Source organism: Musa acuminata, chromosome BXJ2-7, assembly GCF_036884655.1.
Source record: "Musa acuminata AAA Group cultivar baxijiao chromosome BXJ2-7, Cavendish_Baxijiao_AAA, whole genome shotgun sequence".
Classification (NCBI taxonomy): Eukaryota; Viridiplantae; Streptophyta; class Magnoliopsida; order Zingiberales; family Musaceae; genus Musa; species Musa acuminata.
The window spans coordinates 30436562-30458989 of NC_088344.1; the positions used below are offsets into that span (position 1 = coordinate 30436562).

Sequence of the window (22428 nt, forward strand, 5' to 3'; positions counted from 1 at the left end):
TTTTTCTTTAAATGCTAGAGCTATGAATACTCTATTTTGTGCCTTAGATCAAACTGAGTTTAATCGAATTTCTATATGTGAAACGGCTTTTGATATTTGGCACACTCTTGAAATCATACACGAAGGCACTAGCAAAGTTAAAGATTCAAAAATTAACTTTTTAATACATGATTTTAAACTTTTTTTAATGAAGCCAAGTGAAACCGTTATTGACATGTACACCCGTTTTATGGATGTCATCAATAGTTTAAAAGCACTTGGTAGAAGTTTCTCGGATTTTGAACTTATAAACAAAATTCTAAGTTCTCTTAATAAGAGTTTGGATCCAAAAATAACGGCAATACAAGAGGCTAAAAATCTAAATAATCTACCACTTAAAGAACTAATTGGGTCTTTAATGACTTACGAAATGACCAATGTGGCACAAAACGAACTTGAGAACAACCTTCCAAAGAACATGAGGAATTTTGGACTTAGAACAATTGAATACTACTCGAGCATAAGCTCAAGTGATGGTGAACTTGAACTACTCATAAAATTTAAAAAGTTAATGAAACAAAAATTAAAGAAAAAAAAGAACGCAACTACTTACTATGAACGTAAGAAGAATAAAGCAATCTTGGACGAATAAAGCTCATCCGAAGACGAGAAGAAAATCAACAAAGACGAGATAGCAAACTACACCTTAACGGCTTTTGACGACAAGGTAATCAAAATACTTTTAGTTTATTTCGAAATTACAAAATAATTTTCATAATTTATTTTTAATTATTTTTCTTGAAAATTATATGTTTAAATAATGTAATGAAAATACAAAAAAAATAAAAATAAAATAGGATGATGCTTACCTTTCTAGTGATTTAAAAAATAATCATAAAAATTATATGTTTTATGATAAACAAACAAAATAATTTTGATTAAAAATGCTTTATGAAATCATGCTATATGTGTTTAAGAAGTAATAATGTGTATCATGTTGATTGTCATATTATTTCTTGATTTTGATTAACTGAAATTATGTTTGATTTGAAGTAATGCATAATGATCATGCTTAATGAGTTTTTCTTTCGAAATGATGAATAAAGATTTTTGTGATTTATGGATTATCGATTTTCACGATAATAAAAGTGACTTTTTAAAAAAAAAATGATGCATGTTTTGATTTAGCATAAATGAAAAAGACATGCAAATAGTGTAAGTGTTGACGATTGTATATTTAATGATGCATAATGATATAATAAAAATATTAAATATTTTGATACCATGATTCACGATTTTATGCATGAGATTTTAAAGTTATACATGATTATTTTTATGATTTATTGATCTTGATGATTTTTATGATAAATCTTACACTTTCATATTAAACAATGATATATGTTTTGATTTGACAAGTTGAATGAATGAGAACAAATGATGATTTTTATGAATCATCATCTTGATTTTGAACTCCTATCATTTTTCTAAAAAGGAGATATTAATGAATCTATTTATGACCTTTTTATGAATCTCTTGAAAATGATTTTGATTTAATAAATTGAATTTGAATGAGCTTTATCTTGATTTTTCGAGCTTTATAACTAGAGATTTCTTATGCATTAATCAAGATATTATATCATTTTTTCTCCTATGTTTCTTTTTGCCAATTACTAAAGAGAAAATAAATGATCAAAATATTGATTTAATGATTTAATGTTTAGTATCACGAATGCTTTAATATCATGCATGGGAGTAATGATGAAGGTTTTGAACACAAATGTTTGTATCATTTTTTATGATTTTATATTTTAAAATTATAGATGATGAGTTGAAGTGATGTTGGTTTAATTGTATGAATCAACAATCTTTTTGTTAAATGAATTATGATTTTCTTTAATTCTTGATTTATAACTTGAGTTTTCTTCTTGAATTAAGATTGTTTCCTATCATGCTTTCTATTTACAAAAAGAAGAAACTTGTCAAAAATGATATATGATCTTTTGACATTTATTTTTGTTGTTTACCTTTGTCATAAATTAAAAATTATTGTAAAGAGAAAAAGAATTACAACATTATATTTTTTTCTTCTTTTTGACAATGACAAAGGGGGAGAAATATTGCTAGCTCAAGATGCAAAATATGCTAACTTGCACTTTGTAACGGAAGTAAAATTGCTAGCTCAAATATTGCAAAGGAAACAAAAATTTACTAGCTTGTAACTTGCATATTTCTAGAAGCAAGAGTTACTTTTTTAAACATCTCTAATTTGCTAGCTTGCATGATGTTGAACTTGCTATCTTGAACACTACAAAGAAGTGTTATCTTACCCATCGCAAGAAACAAAACATGCTAACTTATAAGTTTAGCAAAATTTATAAACTTGCAAAACTCAAAATTATTTGCTAGCTTATAAATTGCATGATGATAAAACTGAAGATTATGTTTATTATGTAATGAGTTGAAATTATGTCTAAACACGTTAAAAGTTGCACTTCTTCTTTTTGTTGATGACAAAAGGGGAGAAATATGATGTTATGCATAAGTTTATGATAACATATTGCTTGGATTTTTGAATCCAAGAGTTCAACTCAAATATGCCATATTGATAGGGGGAGTTTAGTTAACTCCGTCATCAATTGATTATCATCAACAAAAAGGGAGAGATTATTTAATCTCAGATTTTGATGATGAAACAAATTGATAAGTGTTTATAATTTAATCTGTGTTTTGAGTGACGCATGATGCTTCGATTAGGATGAGATAATTAAAGCAAGAAGAATCATGTTAGGCCGGGGGAAAACATGTCAGAAGATTAGACGTCGAGTCGGTGGATTAGTCGATGTATCGATAGAAGGCTTTGGGCCATGGATTTGGGCATCAGGCCAAGAAGAGTGGATATTGCGCCAATGATATCGGAGTTGCGAAGTCAATTAGTCGATTGGGCAATAGGCCACAAGAAAGGATGATGCATTGAAGAATAGAACGAAGCGTCGAGGGACCAATGACATACCAGACAACATGATTAATGTTTAGTATTAATTGTCTAGATCGAAGTGTGTTTTTACATGTATTGGATTAACTACGATAGCAAGGCATAATGCAAAATGAAGTCTCGGAGTTAAGAACGCGATTTCGTTAAGAGTTCGAAAGTTCGTCGGAAGTTCTACAGGAACCAACCGAGAAGTTCAGAAGCTTGCCAAAGAAGCTCGTCGGAACTCGCTAAGAAGATTGTCGTGAAGTCTAGGAGCTTACTGGGAGTGCGCTGGAATATTACCGAAAGATCGTCGGAAGCTCGCCAGAAGCTCAACGGAAGCTCGTCGGAAGAAACTAGACTTACGGACTTGTTTAGCTTAGAATATATTTTAGGAATCATAGTTAGCATGTAATTGGGATTGGAATTGAGCCAACCCAATTATGGGCTAGTTGGGCCCATGTAAGGATTGTGTTGGGCCCAATAAAAGGCCCAAACAATGACCCAAGAGATGACACCATCATGGCACAGTCTTCGAGACTATGTCAAGCAATGGTATTGCCAGTTTGAGCGGTGGTACCACCTCTAGCAAAGTGTCAGGTGGTGGTATCGCTAGTCTGGGCGGTGGTATTGTCCAGCGCAGTGTTAGTGTCAGACTGACACAGACAATGGTACCGTCCGTACCTAGGAAACCCAAGATGAGATGTTTTTAGGCTCCAAGTTTGAATCAACTTGAGGCCTATAAATACTCCTCTCATCCCTGGTTAACAAACATAAGTATTGAGAGTAAAAAAGGAAAGAAACGCTGCTACAATCTTATGTGAACTCCTCTCAAAGTTCTAAGTATTAGAATAGTTTAAGAGAGGAGTAAGTAGAGGTATAAGGTTTATCTCCTAAACCCGGTAAAAGGATAATCGAGTTGTAAGAAGGAGGTTGATCTTTGCCTATTAAAGGAAGATCGATAGTGAATGCCGGTCGCCTTGACGGAAGAGGAATCAACGAAGTGGATGTAGGTCACGACGACCAAATCACTCTAAAATCTGGTCCGCGTTTACTTCTTGCTATTTATCTTTATTGCAAAATGAATTTCTCCTTCACTATGTTTTCGTATAATTTCAAGTTAACATTTTTATAAACTGGTTTTATCGCAACAAAGTTTTTAAACCGATATTATTTTATCACGGTACTAATTCACCCCCCCTCCCGCCCCCCTTACTGCGAGACCCATTCACTATGCTTAGTAGGTGCAATAAGGAAGCGATGAAAATAATCCATAAGACTTCATTCTAAAATTATCCAATCGAAATTATTTTTCAACCCCTCTTCCATTATTACCGATATATGAAATTATAAAATGAATTAAAAAAATATATCAATGATAATTTTAAAATTAATTTTAAAAGAATATAAATAAAAATATATCTATGCTTAAAGCAACATTCTTGTGGCTTTAGATTTTCTACATGTATAATAAATATTTAATAAGAGGATAGGCCTTACCAGAATAATAAGATTGCTCTTTTATAACCTAAGAAACTAGGGTATCGAGTCACGAAAATAATTTTTTTAAATATTTAAAGATAAAACTATATACATTGACCTTTTGCACATGGGCGTGAGAGCCTCAAGCACTATATACACTCTTCATAATAAGCTAATAAGCATTTGATGACATGATTAATTCTTATTTAAAGCCAAAATAATTAGTGTTGATAACTAAATCAAACATTATCTAAATATAATAAATATGGAGAAAATAAAAAACCTTGAGATACAAAAAAATAAAAAATAATAAAATAGAAAGCCAATGGTATATTGTCTATCTGTGTTGTATTCAAAGTTTTTCTAAAAATCTTAAATCATTTTAACAAGTGTTTCTATGCGATGTATTACTTTTTATTTTTATTCCAAAAGCATGTTAGGAAATTATTTTTCTGAACCAAATTTTCTCCATATATTGTGGACCCATATAGAAGCTCAGATGTCAAAAAATATTATATGGATGCATTGTATTTTAGTATAAATTAAAAAAGGAGAAAATAAAAAATAAATCACTGTTCAAATATTAAAAAATTTAGAAAAATATCAAAATAATCCCTAAAATAGGAAACTAGTGACATATGTCCATCTATTCAAAGTTTTTTAAAAAATTTCAAATCATTTTGAATAGTACATCTCCACGATGCACTATTTTCTATTTTTCTTTAAAAACAATGCATTGCATATTAGAATTTTTTTTTTCTAGACCAAGTTTTCTCCATATATTGTGGACATTTATATACGCTCAGATGTTAGAAAACATTGCACGGATGTATTATCTTTTGGTAGAAATTTAAAAAAAAGAGAAAATAGGTGAAATTTTTGAAAAAATAACACAAAAAATTTCTAAAATGAAAAACCAATGACAAGGGGAAGTTCAATCTTGTATTGGTCTAACATGTGGAAAGGTATGTGCCGTTGCGTCTCGAATAGTGGGTGACACATGAACCAAATGGTTAACTATAAGGCATCTTGATCGTCATGACTATATAATTGTCAAAATTTCTATAATCCTAACCCATATGAAATATTATCATCTATAATCCTAACCCATATGCCTAATTGTGAAGCCTCTCTAGCACTTATGTTGATGCATTTGATACTGAACTAAATGAAAGGAAGCAACAAAAATTTGAAGAAGCAAATCTTTGTAAAACAGAAAATGTTAAAAAAAGCTTAACCTTAGTTGAGTTAAATTGTAGTTGACCTTTTTATCCCAACCCGAGAATTGGTCATAACGTAAAAGAAAAGATGAGAACAATCTTATTATCATAGAAAACTTTCTTAGAAATATTATTCAGTTGACATGTATATAAACGTTTAGCTTAATGCTACAGCATATGTTTTGACATGCACAATCCATGTCATCCAGGAAGACAAATGTAACAATAACCACAGGAATAATCAGCACAGGCATCTATTGAACACAGCTGCGGCAGCAAATTATAAACGCTACAAATTCCATTGAGAAAGAATAAACCACAATAGAGATTTTTGCCACCCAAAGGATTAAATTCTGCATAAAATCCTTCCTTACAAGGTACTAAGTGCAGTCAAATTTTCATGTAACCTCATAGATTTCTCCATGTGTGCTTGCAAGAACGATAACTGAACAATATTTACCTCGTTTGTCAGGCTGCTAAAAGCAGCTTTGACGTACTCAAAATTTGGGCCATAAATATGAGATGCACATGCTGCTTTAGTGGCAAGGAGTTTCCGGTCACCTGTTGCAACAATGGAATGCTTAGATATGGCACAGGAAAAAACATGGATAATACAAAAATTACAAGTAGACTGCAACCTACAAGGATCCAGGTTCTGTGTTTTGTTAGATGGTAAAGGGTCATCTCTCTTGGAAAAAATGGCTACAAAAGTAAAAAAAACAATAATGGAAAACAACAAACATATAAAGGTTTATCCTGGACATGCATCACACCATACATCTGTAAATGACATTTTGTTATTTTTCATGAAGGCGGAAGTAACTATCAAGGAACAGGAGGGTGGAATAAGATTACAGATTACGAATCATGATATCATGATTGCCTCTGACAATCATGATATCTCTCTCTGTATTCTGGAATCGAATCAGGTTACAGATTACGAATTAATCATCTCCCACAAAACTGGACCGCCAGAAGTATAAAAGCCCTCCAATTTTGTGTTTCTTACTCGTATGTTCATTCACAGGAGAAGAAAAACATCTAAATTGATTAGGAGTTAATTGGACAACTTACTGTATTGCATATCTTGGAGATAAGCATTCTTGCTGAAGTGGCGTGTTATCCACCATCTACAACGAACCTTCCATGATTCTCTTGCTTGACCCTCGGTAAAAACTCTAGGAATTTTATTAGAAGATATGATAGCAGCTGAACCTCCTTGTCCATTTGCTGATACACGGTCTTCATAATCGGCTACCGAGGAAGTAAGAATCTTGAGGAAGCACGAAGCAAACTCTTCCCATACGCCAGACCTCCCATCAGTAGCATCCAGATGCAAAGTTATCATCTCGAGGAGAGGTACAGTATCATAATTACCTAAAAGAAGTGAGAAAACAGAACGGCATAGGTTAAAAACATCTTGACTGTCATTTCACCACATGATGATATTCAATAAGACCAATCAGTTAATATCATAACAAATCATTTTTAATACTCAGAACCGTGCAATCAGCACATATATTCATAAGGAGAATGAAGTAACTAGTTGTTCAATATATATTTAGTTAGCAATCCATTAATCTGTTAGGAGGTCTGGGAATTGTCGCCGATATGTCACCACAAAGTGAAGCAGCACCAAGAAAATTCAAAAATTTTCAAACACAAACAAATACACACATGCATATGTGTAAACACAAGTGAATACATGTGGAAACTATATACAAACATGTAGACATATATAAAGTATATCCAAATGTACATTTCTTGTATATGAATAATATGCACAAACAGTAAAAGTTTAATAATTTGCATCACATAAATGTGTAAATATGAACTTAGAACAGGTCAGACCCAACCATACCCACCTCTTTCAAGAGTTAACTCGTTTTCCTTTGCTTTCCAGCTTCCCTGATATGTCACAAAAATTTTAGAAAATTACAGGGTCTGCCTTGATGATCCTCCTCCTGGACCCACACATCATTCACCCACTCATTCCTATCATCTAACTGACCAAATTCTCCTACCTGTCAACCTCCCTTCCCTCTTCTCCTTGAGATGTGAAGCTCTATTGCATCTTAAACAAGATTCAGATATAAGTAGCTGTAGGCCTGCTATAGCCACTACTAATCTCCTAAATTAAAGCTGACACAAGTAAACAACATTCCAACATTTTCCTATATGTGTTACTCAAGACATCCAACTCCTATACGCAAACCAACTTCCCCCCAGCCAGAAACAAATACCACCATCATAAGCAAGCAATACTACAGAAATTGCCACTCTTTGACTCAATATAAATCTACATAGGCATATTTACACCTATGCAGATGCTCCAAAGTTGGTGTCTAGGCAAGGCAAATTTAGGCATACAGTGGACAAACTTCATCACCTTCGAGGTGACTTATTGGTAAAAATAAATACCTTCTCTGCTGCAATTGTGCTCATCCTACGAAAAAACAACTCTCATAAGTTTCCTACATTCGGAAGTCTTACCAATAAAGTAAAAAGGACAAGCTATGACAGTAGGAACCTATATTAATTCCCAAGCACAAAAACCTGAAATACAAAAAAAAGGAGAAACCATGGTTTGCAATTCCAATTAGATCTGGTTGGTACAGATTATAACCTATTTTAACACAAGAAATTATGAGTCAATCATTTCAGCTTGAAATCAACTGATTCAGACTGATCGATTACTATCATGGACGAAGAAGGACAAGAAGAGGACAAAAGAGTAATGGGAACCTTGAAGCAACTGCTGCCAGCTATCGTTCCAACTGCATGTCATTGAGGATGATAAGATGTGGGAAGAAGTAGGTAGCAAGACAAAAAGATATACAACCCAATTATGAGTGTAAGAAACACTTGATATATTATAGCACTGACCAATCTAGCCATCTCATCTGTTTTACTACCACCTCCTTCCGCCATTGCAGCCCATCACATCTTCCAGGTACTTGCTCCAATGATTGCTACCACATGCTGCAAGCCATCATTGTCGATGGCTAGGATTATTGTGAGATCTCAATGGGAGACCTGTAGGGTTCCCACTTTGTCACTTTTTCCTCACTTCAAATTCGTCACTTAAAATTCCATAAATATCTGACTGGTTTACATATTTTTCCTATTCGCAGGCTGCTCTGGAAGTCCATATACTTCGGCATATAAGCAAAATCTTACTAGAATATATCAACATCTTATGTCAATTTCAAAGTAACGGAAAATAATTAGTCATTTTGAAAAACAACAACGATACAAGAAGGCATAAAAGACAGCAAGAAAAGCTACGTAGCTACAACTTACATAAACTATGAAACTCAGCACATATCAAAGATAATACTTATGATTAGGCCATACCACTTCTATGCATTTTAATTAGCCTTTCAAGTGACAGGTTACACGAAGGGTCCCTTGTCAAAGCATCCTCATAGCATTTATGAATAGCAGTTAATTGACTGCTCCGAAAAGCCTCCAAAATTCTAGCCCTCAATCTGAAGGAGAAATGGCAAGTTTAACACAAACAAAAGATAAATTAAAATTTCAAGCAATTAGTGCACCTGAAGTAAACAAATAATCAATAAAAAGACAGAGCACCGTAAGAAAATCTGGAAGCCCTATAAAAAGTCAAAAGGAATGAAAAATTCAACTATAATAACAAACTGAACAATATCATAAGATGTTCATTTGAAACTAAACTACAAGAAACATAAACAAACCTAAACTAGGCCCAACGAGATTCTAAGTCCAGATAAGGCCCTACATATGAATCTAAAACAGGCTAGGTCCCACACTAGGCCCACCATAAATGTTGACAATCTTTCCAATACTTTGTCAAATAAAAAGGCTACCCACATCATCACATCCATTCAAAATCATAAAACCAACCAAGCACACATCGACCTTAATCCATGCCAAAGTTTAACAATAATTCAAAGGAAATAAAAAAGTGAGACGACTGTGATAATTTCCAAATGGGACAGAGTAGAGTCATAAACTAGGTAAAGAGATCTACCTTGGCAAATAAAACTAAATAAAAGAACATTAGCAGAAGTTGCAGATCTTTTAAGTTCAAAGAAGGATGATTCATAAGAAAAGAGTATACAGTTTAAACTTTAAACAAATGCAAGAAGAAGCCATTCACCAGTGCCTTAAGAGAAATTGGAGGCAGGAATTAATTGAATAAATTAACAAGGTCAAAAGCCATTTAACTATTATCAAGGATATTGTAAAATGAAGACAGGAGAATAGAGAAAGATATACAAGGAGACTACATAAAAGAATAGAAGATAAAAGACAGTGATAGAGACACAAATGGAGTGAGAAAGGAGAATAGAAGATGGGTAAGGCAATATCATTGAACAAATATGGAAGTATTCACCTCGAGATATTGTTGACGGTGGAAAGAAAGAAAGCAAAAAGATTATCCTTGAATAGATATAACGACAGCCACTGGAAAAAAAAAGATTAATTTCCTCCTCTGTTCCATTCTCAGTTATAATGTGTTCTCATACAATTTTGAAAGAAACATTGACAACAATTTAAAACAATTATCCTCAGTTCCATGATACGATAATCATACTGGTTAAATTTAGCATGATGAACCCCAGAGGATGTGAAAGCACTATGCACAGACCGTGGCTACAGAAATCTTTTGTTTGGATGCTGCACTAACTTAGGTGTTTAAGAAACAGAAAATGAAAAAGAATCCTACTTCACAAGATTACAATTACCTTAAACCAGAATAACTTGGAAACTAAACATTGCCAGAAAGTTATGCACATTAAGTAGCTCCAGATGTTATGTGTCTTGTGCCTTTATTAATGAAGAGAAAAAAAGGAAGTTTTCCCCCCTGATTTTGCAGCTACTTATTGCCATCACTGATGCTAAATACATAAGATCTGTTAGTAGGCTTGGTGAAAAATATAGCTAATTAAGTGAACTAGTCTATAGGATGAACAAGGATGCTGCTGTAAAAGTTTGACCCTAGATATTAATAAATGGGCATTGTAAAGATCTAAAAAGAACACCAGAAATCACTCAGCTCAAGAAACCTGAAAGGAAGTGCAACGCTGAAATTCTGGCAAGAATTCTCCAGCTCCATTAATGCATCGTCAACACGATCACCAAGCAGAAGTAGCTGGCAGTAAAGAAATATCAGCTAGAGAGCATATCCAAAAAAAGACCAAAATGATACCCTGATTTAAATATGCTTTTTACAATGTTAGTCCAAGTAAATATGTAAATAATTATTAAGTAATGCTAGTGAAGCACACCAAAACAGAACAGATATGAACAATTGACTCAAGGATGACATGTTCAGCACAATTGTGTTCACTGTTTTGCGACAAAACATAATTTTGATAATGAGTAACAAATTGTTCTGAAGTATATTCTATTCAGAATCAAAACAGTGAAACACACAGCTCCTGCAACGTCACTTCCTTGGGATGCAAAGCTGACAAAATAATATACTGCTACTAAGTAATACTTTAATCAGAACAGCCAACCTAAATAGCACTCAATTGTAAATACATGCATGTCAATTAAGGGAAAAACTCTCATTTCAATGCAAAGAAGTAATGAAAATGAATCCTAGAGATGATATTAAAGATGAATGCAGCTGTCCTACAGAACACATTTACTTCCTTAAAAATGACAATAACAAGTGTCACTCTATTAAGTTCATTTCATACAAAAGAACAGATCTAAAAACCGCGTCAGTGAAAAGGAGCTTGCTGGCTTAACAATTTCTGTATATCAAGTTCTTGTTAAAAGAACGTTAGTTTGGATGGTGTACTAAAGTTGAACCAGATGACCATCAGATGAGGTCAAAAGAAATTTCTTCACTGCTGTAACAAACTTATTTTAACAATCTTCATGCATTCTTTAAAGTGCATAGACTATGAGAAAAAAAAGAACTCTCACAACTCACTAAGATAAAACACATTCTAGAAAATCTCACATGCTCAATCATCTTAAGATGACTTTAATCTGCTCCCTTTTCAAGTAAAGGTGTGCTAGAGGGATCTTGCAGTTAAATAATCAAACTTATGCCAAGTGAAAATTAAAGTTGGTGTTTTAAGTTAGCAAACCAACAATTCTTACAAATTTTGATCTCTATGATAAAGGGCTGACTCAACCACTAAATGCATATGATTTATTTATAATAATGGAAAGGAAGTGGAAAATTTTAGAAGCATGTTCCTAGGCCTCGATATTCTTCCTGGAACCTGATAGCTAAAAATTGTTGTTACATATCCAAGTGAAAAATATGGTAGCTGCTTTGTGGGCCACATATCACTACTCCACCGGACATCATTATGGAAACTCCATAAAGTTATGCAGCTTGTATATATAGTCAATCGAGCAAAAACCCCACCTCTAGCTAACATCAGAAAACTCAACCAATTCAACCATATGAATGCAACTGGTAGTAATATGAAGGCTCGGATAAGCAAGATGACATCACGACCAACAACACCAAGTCTGATATCCAAATACAACCATTTCTAGAAGCTATCCTCTCTCCACTGATTCATCTCACACCAGCTGTAAGTCATTGCCGCCAGCCAACAAAACTTCTCCTCCACCTCTGCCTACTCCACTCTCATTCTCCACCTTTCCTCCCCTTTTTCTTCTCCTCCACCCCCTTCTTGGTGTCAACCGAAATGCCAACATACCTTATGTCAGTATGCCAATATGTAATTGATCCATACTGACACAGCCAGGAATCCTTGTGGATCTGGTATTGAGATTTAAAACTGTGATTGTAAGCACCTCCATCAGTTCTTATTCTATAAAATCTTCTTACAGTTTCTTCATTTAATAATGACAAATGGAAATCGAGAATTTAATTTATTTTATATTTTCATGAATTTGCTAAAGGCATAGATTGATTAATGAATCAATAATTAAGCTAAAACACCAGATGAAATTGATTGATACTTTTTTTGTGGTAGGTACATCACATCCAGGCAGAAGTTAGATGTAGTAACAGAATTGTGTACTTATTATTTTTAAATAGTTTAAAACAATCTTATTTTGCCTTGTTTAATAATCAAAGGAACCAAAAGTACAGAACATGAAATATTAAACATGTTGACTTATGTCCAAATACTTGAGGTCAGTTAGGAACAACTGTCGATACATGAGAAATAGACATTATGGTTCAATTTTATATTAAAAGAATTATCTGCTGGTCCTCACAAATATAATGTTGAACAAGATACCTGTACAAGAGGCAGTATGGCTGCCAATAATGGAGGTGTAGAGTGAAGAGCAAGCCTCAAATGTTTCACTGCATCGTTATAATACTGATTGACCAACCTTCTGTATGAGCATATAATATGCTCCAGATCCCCAGTCAAATGATCCAATTGTACAGGCAGCAAACATTTTTCCAATCCTTTCAAACATAAACAATACTGCAGTGAGTCATGACCACAACCTTTTCTTCTGAGGCCCAGACAGGCAACTTGTAGTTAGCACAAATTCATGTCAATATATCAAAATAGAACTAAACAAGAACTTCAAAAAGATTAGTATCCTGTGATACATTTAAAAGGTTTGCAAAAGAAATTTACCTCACAACCAATGGCATGAAGCCAATGGGAAGCAACAACCATATCAGCATAAGTGGAAATCTATGTTCAAGCAAAATAAATTGCCAATAAAAGTTTAATGTGGTCATATCATAATTCATAAATATAGTTCATCTCGTGGCCAATAAAGAATGTTTGCCAATATTTAAACCCTATATAGTTTAAGTTCATGTGCTCCTCATATGTTTTCTTTCCTCGTACTTATGTTACACTCTAGGCCATTGGTGATAAAATTTGATCTGATGGCATGTTTTTTGTGCAATTTCTCATTTAAAACCTCAAGCTTTAGCTGTCTACTCACTTCCCAGTCCTGCATCATTCGTTTAGTAACATGAAACTACAATTGGATTAATCTAACATGACCTGCGTCAGCTCCATGGTTAAGCATGGTTGCCCCAACATCTGCCATTAAAGTTGAGAAAAAGAAATTATTCATTGATCAGTTTGTTCTGATTGAGTTGCAAGATGCTTCTCATGAAACAGTGGATATGAGTTACCTAACTAGTCTTGTGATGGAGGTTCTTTTCATAATTTTAGCTACTGATGACATGTCTATATTTTCATGATTTTTAGATTATTATAATACTAAGATGCATTTCATTATGCAGTTAGGCTCAATTCTGGTCAGTAGTGGGTCATCAATTAGATCGAAAGTGAGTCATTGTACAACGTAAGATTGCTCTTCTGTGACCAAGGTGACCAAGATTTGAGTTGTGATTCATGCACTGGTTCGCCCTTTTAGTGTATCACTAAATGAGAAATCCCTGTAAGCCAAAATTTCATTTATATAAATTTCTGCAACCTTTTGGTGTAAGTAAAATGTCTGATCACTAATAGCTTCTAACCTTAGAAGCATGATATAGTGGAACTTGTATCTTTATTCTTACTACAAATGTCAAAGAGTCAGTAGGCTGCGAGTTCATAAGATTCCCATGGATGCATTAGTTAAACGCTCTCACGCCACACACATTTTGCAGCCCTACTTGAACTAAAACAACCACAGCCCACTTGAACTTATAAGAAAGAAGAAGACAACAACATGGAGGCTACACAATGGCCTTCCCTATTAGGTTCAAACTTCAAACAACAGACATTTCTTATCCAGGTTTTCGAAAAAGAGAAAACTGAAGAGAAGACAGCTTGTTACATGCGATTAAGGCCCTTCAACTGATAAAAAAAGAAAGAATAACCCAAAATATCACAGGATAAAAAGAATAATCACTGTCATGTATTACACCCTTCATCTTAAGTGCTCTAGCACTCCTAAATAAAGACCGCATATACTTAGTGATTAACCGGATCAACCATGAGATCCTACAAATTGTGGTCTTATATATGCCTAAACAAGTTCAAAATGAACCCTATGTACTGCAAACCCAGAAGTAAATATGGAAAAGAAAGATCAACCCAAGATTTAGAATAAGACCATTCCATAAACTTGCTTCTGAATGAATCAATGGTAGACCAAATGTGCCCCAGGAACAACAATAATGAGCTGATCACATCCATATGAATCTTTATTGTATACTTTTACTTCAGCTTTTAAGTTATTGGGAAATATAAATTTTCAAATATAAAAATATCATCATTCCATTGTAAACATAATAAAAATTATGCATCCACTTAAAAGGAAATACAAGCTTAATCTATAGCTACAAAGAAGACAAGTAATGAAGCATAACTTGTAACTGAGTGTAGAGGAACTAACCATGTGCAAGAAAAATAGAACAGTTTAAGGAGTGTGGACGAGGGTTAAAAGGTTGGTCATCATTCATTTCAGATCCACTTGGATGGAATTCAGCAGCTCGAAAAGCATCATCAATTTCTTTTTTCACCTCAATTTTCAAGTCAAAAATTTTTTTTTCATTGCCAACTGAGCTTTGGGAAGCAACTCTGGCAGAATAATTGGCATCTTCAGTATTAATGGCATTATGCCCATTTGAACTTGCAAAAATTTCAGGTCCTTCATAACCATCACAAGAGGTTGCATCAAGAGCCTCTGATGCCATCTGAAGGTCAAAATCTTTTATTTTCATGCCTTCTGGGAGACCAGAATACCACATGTGATACAGTATTAACCCATGGATCAGGTTCACAATTGGTTCACTTGCAGAATCATGATATTGAACAAGACTGAAGAAAAAAGACATAATTTTAGTGAAATAGGATAATAATATATAAACAAAAGATAGACCCTTTTATTTGTTTACCCAACAAACTATTAAAAAAGTTAACCAATTATTGGAATTCACCTTTCCCATGAACTCAATGGGAAAGAAAATAGTTGATTATTTAATATTGTGTGAACTCTTACATACAATGAAAACAGTTAAAAGGAGTAACTACAAAATTAAAATTAATTATTGTTATATTTGACTGTGGCATTTTCTGGAAGGAACTTCACAACAAACTGAATGCTACCGAAAGCAGCAACTCACATCAAATCATAGGATAAATTAATGGACAAGTTATTGTGATCTATAACTTAGGACCTTCATTGCTCCACAATGCCTACAGAAGTACTTCTATTTCACCTTGATAAATAGCCACAACAAGGTTTTCAATTCACAGCAAAGGAGCACCAACACAGTACGTATAGACTTACATGGATTAACATATGTTCCACGCCAACTAGCATGAGCTTTGTGCCAGACCATCACTGTATTGGTAGACACTGGCATGATGAGGAACTATACCAATATTAAGTCAATATGGCATATGCCAATCTGCATAGAATCACAACAGCACATGCACCTTTCAAGCTATGAATTTCTAAAACATGAGATACAATGGTGGTTCTGTTATATGATGAATAGGTACTAGCCTACTAGGTACTACCATCTAAGCCAAACACTTAAAACACTACTTACTATGACTTAAACTCTGACCAATCTAATCAATAACACAACCCTAGCTTTAGAACAACCATTAAGATATGATTATTCATGAATGTCATCATCTGAGCTCCCACATGGCCCAAACCCAACACTTTACTGAGAAAGTGCTGCCCCTGCAGCCGAAAACAGCCTATACACTAATCACCATCATCAGGCACACTGATGTGGACTATTCAAACTGGGCTATCACAATCTCAGCCTACATTTCTAACATTCTCATCAGATCCACACACAAATCATAGACATGAATCACCAGCATCTGAATGCTATAGCCCACCACATCGTTGCCATCCTCTGCAGTGTTTTAAGATCCTGACATGGTCCACATACTGTAGGTGGTTGTTGCTCTGACGTTGTGTGTCAAGGGCCCAAATATGCCAAGGCCCCAACTAAGGTTACTCAGAAGGTTTTCTTTCAGTTGGTAGCAACTCATATACTATTCAAAGTAATTAGACATGACATGGGACTAATCAAATTGCTGTATCACAATAAATCTATATAAGCATACACATATAGAAACAAATATGTTCTGATCAATACATAATCATATCTTTGTCATATAGTACAACAAGAAACTGATTGTCAAGAAAGGACAAAAGAAAAGATGATTCATTCTTGAAAAGTACAGCATCAACAAAATCATTGTCTTGCTCATAGATACCATAACTCATAATGCATGCATAAAAAGAGGTTAATTAGTTGATAATTAGATAATATAGTTTCGATGAAAAAGATTGTGTATCATATCTGAGAAGATACATACAATTTTGTAGTATTGAATGCCTCTTCAATGTTCCCATGTGAAAGATAGAATAGAGCTAATTCCAGCTGGATGGAGTACCTCTGTTCAACAATAAGAAGACAGAGAGATCAACCACAAAAATACAAGTTATTGTTAAGCAGTAAAATCACAATCAGTATTGAGCTATGGAATTATTAAGAATGAAGAAATGTCATAAGCAGCATCCTAAAGGTTTAATCGTGTCAAATACCAAAAGTAAGTATTGAATAGCATATATCATGATAATAGCATAATAAATTTACAACATCGGATTGGTAGATGATAGACACCCATTGCTGTAAGAAACAAAGACAGCACGTGAAAAGATCACATAAACATGAAAAACTTCAAAGAAAGAGGATCTAAATCTGGTACTGTGGAAGAAAATTGGCAAACTATAAACATTATATGATAAACAAAAGTAAGACTAACACCAAATATTTTTGAATTTCAAAGGACCATGTTTACTATCAAGGCCAGCAGTTAAAAGTGTAAAGCCGGTGCATGGAAAGCAAAAGATCAGCTCAATTATAAAGCTCGACACAGCACAAATCCAGGTGGAACTCGACCATTCAGTTTTCATAATTATTTTGTTCGTGACGAGCCTTCTAATATACATCAGCCAGACGAGATATATTCCAAACAAATTAACCACTATGATGGCATCAAACATGTTTATGTTCCTCAATGAATTCCCTAAGAAACCGAAAGTGCAAAAATCTCACTGACGGATAGCTGATACCTTCTTGGAGCACTTTTTCGTCCACACGAGCTTACTCATCCAAACCTCGAACATCTTTTTGATCTTGGTCTGGTAATTGCACCCCTTTCCTCCGAGACGTCTCTGAATCTCCATTGCGACCTGCCAACAAACGCTTCCAGCGCATCATGCAAAGAGCAGTACCACAAACAGCAGATCGACTTCTGTGCAACGCTCACCAAGAAGTTCCTCCGATCCTCCAACAGGGTGCTGGCACGAGGTGTCCCCTTCAAGAGGGCGCTCAAGGTGCCGCTGGCTTCCTTCCAGCTGTGCGCCCTAGCGAGGCGGTCCAAGAGGCGGCTCAACCTGTGCCTGTTCTGAGACAGCAAGGGTTTTGGGCCTAACCGCCCGACAGCGCGGCGCCGCTTCCAAGGCCGAGTCATCAGCAGCTGCTCCGAGGCCTTCTCCGCAGCTAAGCTATCGATCCTCTCCGCCGGCCCTCTCTCCTCCTCCTCCTCCTCCTCCTCCTCTGGTTGTGGTTGGTATTTGTAATGGTTGTTGTTATTATCGCCATCACCGAATTCTTCCCCATCTACTTCCTCCTCCACCTTAACCCTCCGGACTACTTCCTCCTCCACCTTAATCCTCGCGCCGACGTAAGCAGAGGCGCTCCCGGAAATCGCCATGTGTACACGAGCTCCTTGAATCGAGGAGTCGCGCGCTGCTCAATCGGGACGCTCCGTGGTTTTCGTTAAATAGGGCAGGGGAAGAGTCACCTACGGGCGGTTTCTTGCAAGCTGTTAAACCAGCCGGTCGAGGAGGTCCGGTTCGACTCGGTCGGATTCAATTAATTCAAGGATAATACGGATTGAATCAATTAAATTAAGTTCCATAATACTTAAAATTAAATTCATACAAATAAAAAATATATATAATTTATTCTGACTAAATGGATAATATTTTCTTCTACTAGTTCTAATTTGTTTCCTCATTTGAGTAGTCTAAATCTGAACAACATGTTGGCTAGATTAGATTAATAAGAAACATACTGCATCAACTTAAGAACACAAAAAGGTCATTGACACGAAGTCAACAAATACCTCCGTAAAAGAACCACTTTACAATTTTACTTGTATATTTATATAACCATATATTCAAGCCATACAAAAAACTAATGGATATGAGATCGAAAAGCTAATTGGAAGCCGAGACATTACTACTCCTTCCTCCACTACACATGCAATATGGTGTAGGAAACGCAATCACATCGATCTTAGATTGATTTTTCATGATCGATGATAGATCAGTAGATTCTCTATGTATATGCTGTATCCGATTCCTCGTCTCTGCATCAGTTAAGCTCCCATCAAGGAATAACTGCACTAATAACTTCTTCTTTGGCTTAATGTTCTTTCCGCTGCCAATGAAAGTTCGATGCCCCTATCAAAATCAAAAGGAAATATTTATAGCAGTAATATTAAGCATTAGACACCACAGAGAGACAAGACCTACCTGTAACGAACGTGCCATATTCCCCCCATGGCTTGCCAAGAACACTCTACTTCTGAGACAAACAATGTAATCTAGTGCTGCCATAATGGATGGTTTATCCTTAATTCCATCTAGTTCTTGAGGATTTGCGAGGTCCCATTTGTTGAACAAGTTTGGGTACTGAGACTCGAGTGGTTGCAATGCCTTTACTCCTCCAAATGGCTCACCACCAGCCCAGTAAATTCTTATATTTCTTGGTGCACCAAGTCCTTTGAGCAACCTGAACAAAGACAAAAACATTAAACTTAGGATGGATGGATCTGTTAACATGATGGATATGAATGAGAACAAATGACAAGTAGTCTTGAAGTCGACCTGGATATCTCATTGGCGTTCAGAGGGCAAAGACCTGCATGAGAACGCTCCTGAGCAGTGAGCTTGGAACGTGAAGTCAGGAGATGTGGTTTGGAAGAACGTATTCTTTCTATTGCAAGGTCTGCTTCGATACCCAATCCTGAGTGACACCCTGTCCTCACCCACACGTCCTTCTCTAGACGAAGGTGCAAGGCCAAGAAGGGTCCTTCTTCCTCCATTCTCTCAACAAAACTATTCGCCAGTGACTCGATCCATGGCTTGAATCTTAAAGCCTCAAAAGCCACCTGCACGGTACAGTGAGTGATCAATTACTCGAGTCATGTCGCTGTGGCTATAGTGACCACGATATGAAACCACCTTGCACCGAAGCTTTTGTAGATCGACACTGAGATGCTTTGCGAGCCTGGAGTCAAATGCTCGGAGAAGCAAGACGGTGTCGCGGTCAAGCTGTACAAACCAGTCATGGATGCAATGCAAGTTAGACACTCATTTCATTTATATTGCATTACGTGTTTGCATATGGTTTTGCATGTTATGGAATACGTAGATGTATAATAAGTGTACACACGGATAGATATATTATGAAGCGCAATGATACACATGCAATAAGTATCTTATAGCTGCAAATGTCAAACCTTTTTCTCAGATCAAGGAGTGAAAAAAGGACAAACTTATAGCTAATTATCTAAGCATCTTCGTCTTCAAGTCCTCTCGAAGAAAAAAAAAATAAATTAAAGGACTAAAAGGAACTCATATCATATAATTAAACGAGTCATTCGTATTCTACTTCACTTAGAATAGTAATACCTTCTGCTAAGGGTTAATGGTGACACACCTTGCTCGAGTAATTACTCCGAATCCAGCCCTCGTCGGCATTGAACGGCATCGACGGCGCCCTAACTCGCCGTTTTCTTATGTGCGTCGCCGGCAACGACGAGACCACCACCACATCATCCTTCAACGTCTTCTTGAAATGCTCAACATCAAATATATCACCAAATTCACTGCGCTACAAAAGGCATCCCCAAAGCATTAGCTCTTCGTGCGTGTCAACTCAGACAAGGGGAAGCCAATCTGCAGAACCGACCACGCACGGACCTGTCGTCACCCCAAACTTGGTTGACCTGAAACACCGGGACGACGAGCACCGCCTCCAGGATCCTGGCGACCACCACGGCGTCGATGATCTGGTTTCGCTGCTGGTTCAGCCCTCCCGAGACCACCACCAGCATGTACTTCCCCGAGATCGACGCATGGCGGTGCGGCTCGCTGTAGTTGGTGCACGGCAGGAGCTGCGGCACCTCCGACTGCGCCCATTTCCAGAACTCGTCTACGGGTCCCCGTCGGGGCCTCCAGCTCAGCCTGACATGGTGGAGGTGAGGAGAGCAGGAGATGGGGAGGGAGGGGTGGAGCTGGGATATACTGAGCAGTGCCCAGAAGGCCAGAAAGGGAAGCAAGCAGCGGCCGGCACGGAGAGGAGAGGGGAGGAGGAGCTTGTAGATTGATGCTCCGGGTGATCTTAGAAATGGTTTGAGGGATAAGGGCTTCCGTGTGACGGAGATGTAGGTGTGGGGGGGCATGGCTTGGAGTTGTGCTCAGCCGTTACAGGTTGAGACTTTATACACTGAAACGGATGCCTATAATCCAACGGAAGGAGATTTGATAGCTTGCACTCGGGTTCTTATACCATTGGAAGACAACAAAAGAAACGGGAAGAAGAAGAAGAGAGGCTGAGGGTCGGTGTCTTTGAGGAAGAGGGATTCATTAAAGTTGCTACTAGTTCTATAATAACATGTCTCTGTGCTGGTAATTTTTTATGTTCTGGTTTCAAATTGATGTCTTAAGCTCTCTCTCTCTTCTTGTATGCGTTTGACCTTGACTTGATTAGCAGGGGAAGGTAGCAACTGTGGCCTTTGATCAAAGTTGAGATGAATCTGGGGAGAAGAAAACAAAAGCTTATTGTTAAAGGGTTGCATGATCTTGCATTATCATTCATTGTAGTGAACCCACATTTGCTGATCCTTGTGCACAAGATAAGTCCTATAAATGAAGGAGAGGATCCAAAGAATTTGATATCAGAGACTTAAACACAGGAGACAGAGAAAAGTTGAGATTCTTCATCGAGTGTCAGAACCGTGGCATGTGAATTTCCATCCTTCATGTGTCAGAGTCAAAACAATGGCATCAGCATCAATTTGTCAACATTATTAATATCAACCATGCAATAATTTCTCGCATCATATTATTGTTAGAATAGCCACATTTTGACAGCTATCCACATTAAATGGGGGCACACTACGGGATCCATTGTGCCGATGACATTGGTGCTCCACTCGTCTCTACGCTGAATGAATAGTGACTCATTCAATAATATTTATGGTATTGTAAAAAATAATCTCTAAATGAAATGATTCTAAAGTATTCTCATCCTCGAGTCTTTAAATGAAACAACGACGCACCATTACGGAGGAAGACAAAGCTTCATCTTTTAATGTCGTAAGGTCAATGAGTGATGCAGATTTGATCTCTAATGGAGCCACTAAAACGTGGGATCTTCTAAACAAAGTAATGTGGCAGCGAAACATACGGGGCTTCCTGTCCTTGCCACCGATGTGGTTCTCTTAAATGCCGGTCGAACGTGGTGGACACTCACTTCTTCTAAGTTGTAGGTGGATGGTTTAGGCATAAACTCGCGGATAGATATATGCCTCAAAATGTGCTCATTGTGTCAGAAGCTTCATAAGACCCACCAAATATATGGCCGAGAAGTAAGAAACGGACGTACACCAATCACCAACAACAGTTTCTTCGAAGCTAAGACAAGAAGAGAACAAGCATTCGGTAGCCCAAATTATACAGTGGAAGTGATGAACTAAAGTTTTACTTTATTTTATTTTTTTTCTTTTTATAATTCATGTACATCAATCAACT

General features: G+C 36.2%; 2 protein-coding genes across 2 annotated transcripts; both read right to left on the reverse strand.

Annotated features, from left to right (window-relative positions):
• Window positions 1-5930: 5930 nt before the first annotated feature.
• LOC135617542 (uncharacterized) lies at window positions 5931-18359 on the reverse strand. The gene is made up of 9 exons (XM_065117883.1): window positions 17871-18359; window positions 17674-17793; window positions 16914-16993; window positions 14962-15386; window positions 12882-13057; window positions 10704-10789; window positions 9010-9143; window positions 6727-7029; window positions 5931-6213 (listed from the first exon to the last, which is right to left on the reverse strand). Exons 1-9 carry the CDS (start codon window positions 18315-18317, stop codon window positions 6023-6025), a joined length of 1962 nt encoding a protein of 653 aa, XP_064973955.1. The 5' UTR covers window positions 18318-18359; the 3' UTR covers window positions 5931-6022.
• A 335-nt stretch (window positions 18360-18694) lies between these two features.
• Window positions 18695-21187, reverse strand: LOC135616195 (O-fucosyltransferase 24-like). The gene is made up of 6 exons (XM_065115385.1): window positions 20596-21187; window positions 20333-20501; window positions 19855-19944; window positions 19498-19781; window positions 19144-19402; window positions 18695-19071 (listed from the first exon to the last, which is right to left on the reverse strand). Exons 1-6 carry the CDS (start codon window positions 21075-21077, stop codon window positions 18826-18828), a joined length of 1530 nt encoding a protein of 509 aa, XP_064971457.1. The 5' UTR covers window positions 21078-21187; the 3' UTR covers window positions 18695-18825.
• Between the last annotated feature and the right edge of the window lie 1241 nt (window positions 21188-22428).

Bases quoted from the DNA above. Each gene is read 5' to 3' on its own strand.
- LOC135617542 (XM_065117883.1), bottom strand. From the start codon at position 18,317: ATGGCGATTTCCGGGAGCGCCTCTGCTTACGTCGGCGCGAGGATTAAG. The intron at 17,794-17,870 runs GTGAGCGTTGCA...GTTTGTTGGCAG, and splicing joins AGGATCGGAGGAACTTCTTG to GTCGCAATGGAGATTCAGAG. The intron at 6,214-6,726 runs GTAAGTTGTCCA...TTGTTGCAACAG, and splicing joins TCTCCAAGATATGCAATACA to GTGACCGGAAACTCCTTGCC.
- LOC135616195 (XM_065115385.1), bottom strand. From the start codon at position 21,077: ATGCCCCCCCACACCTACATCTCCGTCACACGGAAGCCCTTATCCCTC. The intron at 20,502-20,595 runs GTCCGTGCGTGG...TTTGTAGCGCAG, and splicing joins CAAGTTTGGGGTGACGACAG to TGAATTTGGTGATATATTTG. The intron at 19,072-19,143 runs GTAGGTCTTGTC...TGATTTTGATAG, and splicing joins ATATGGCACGTTCGTTACAG to GGGCATCGAACTTTCATTGG.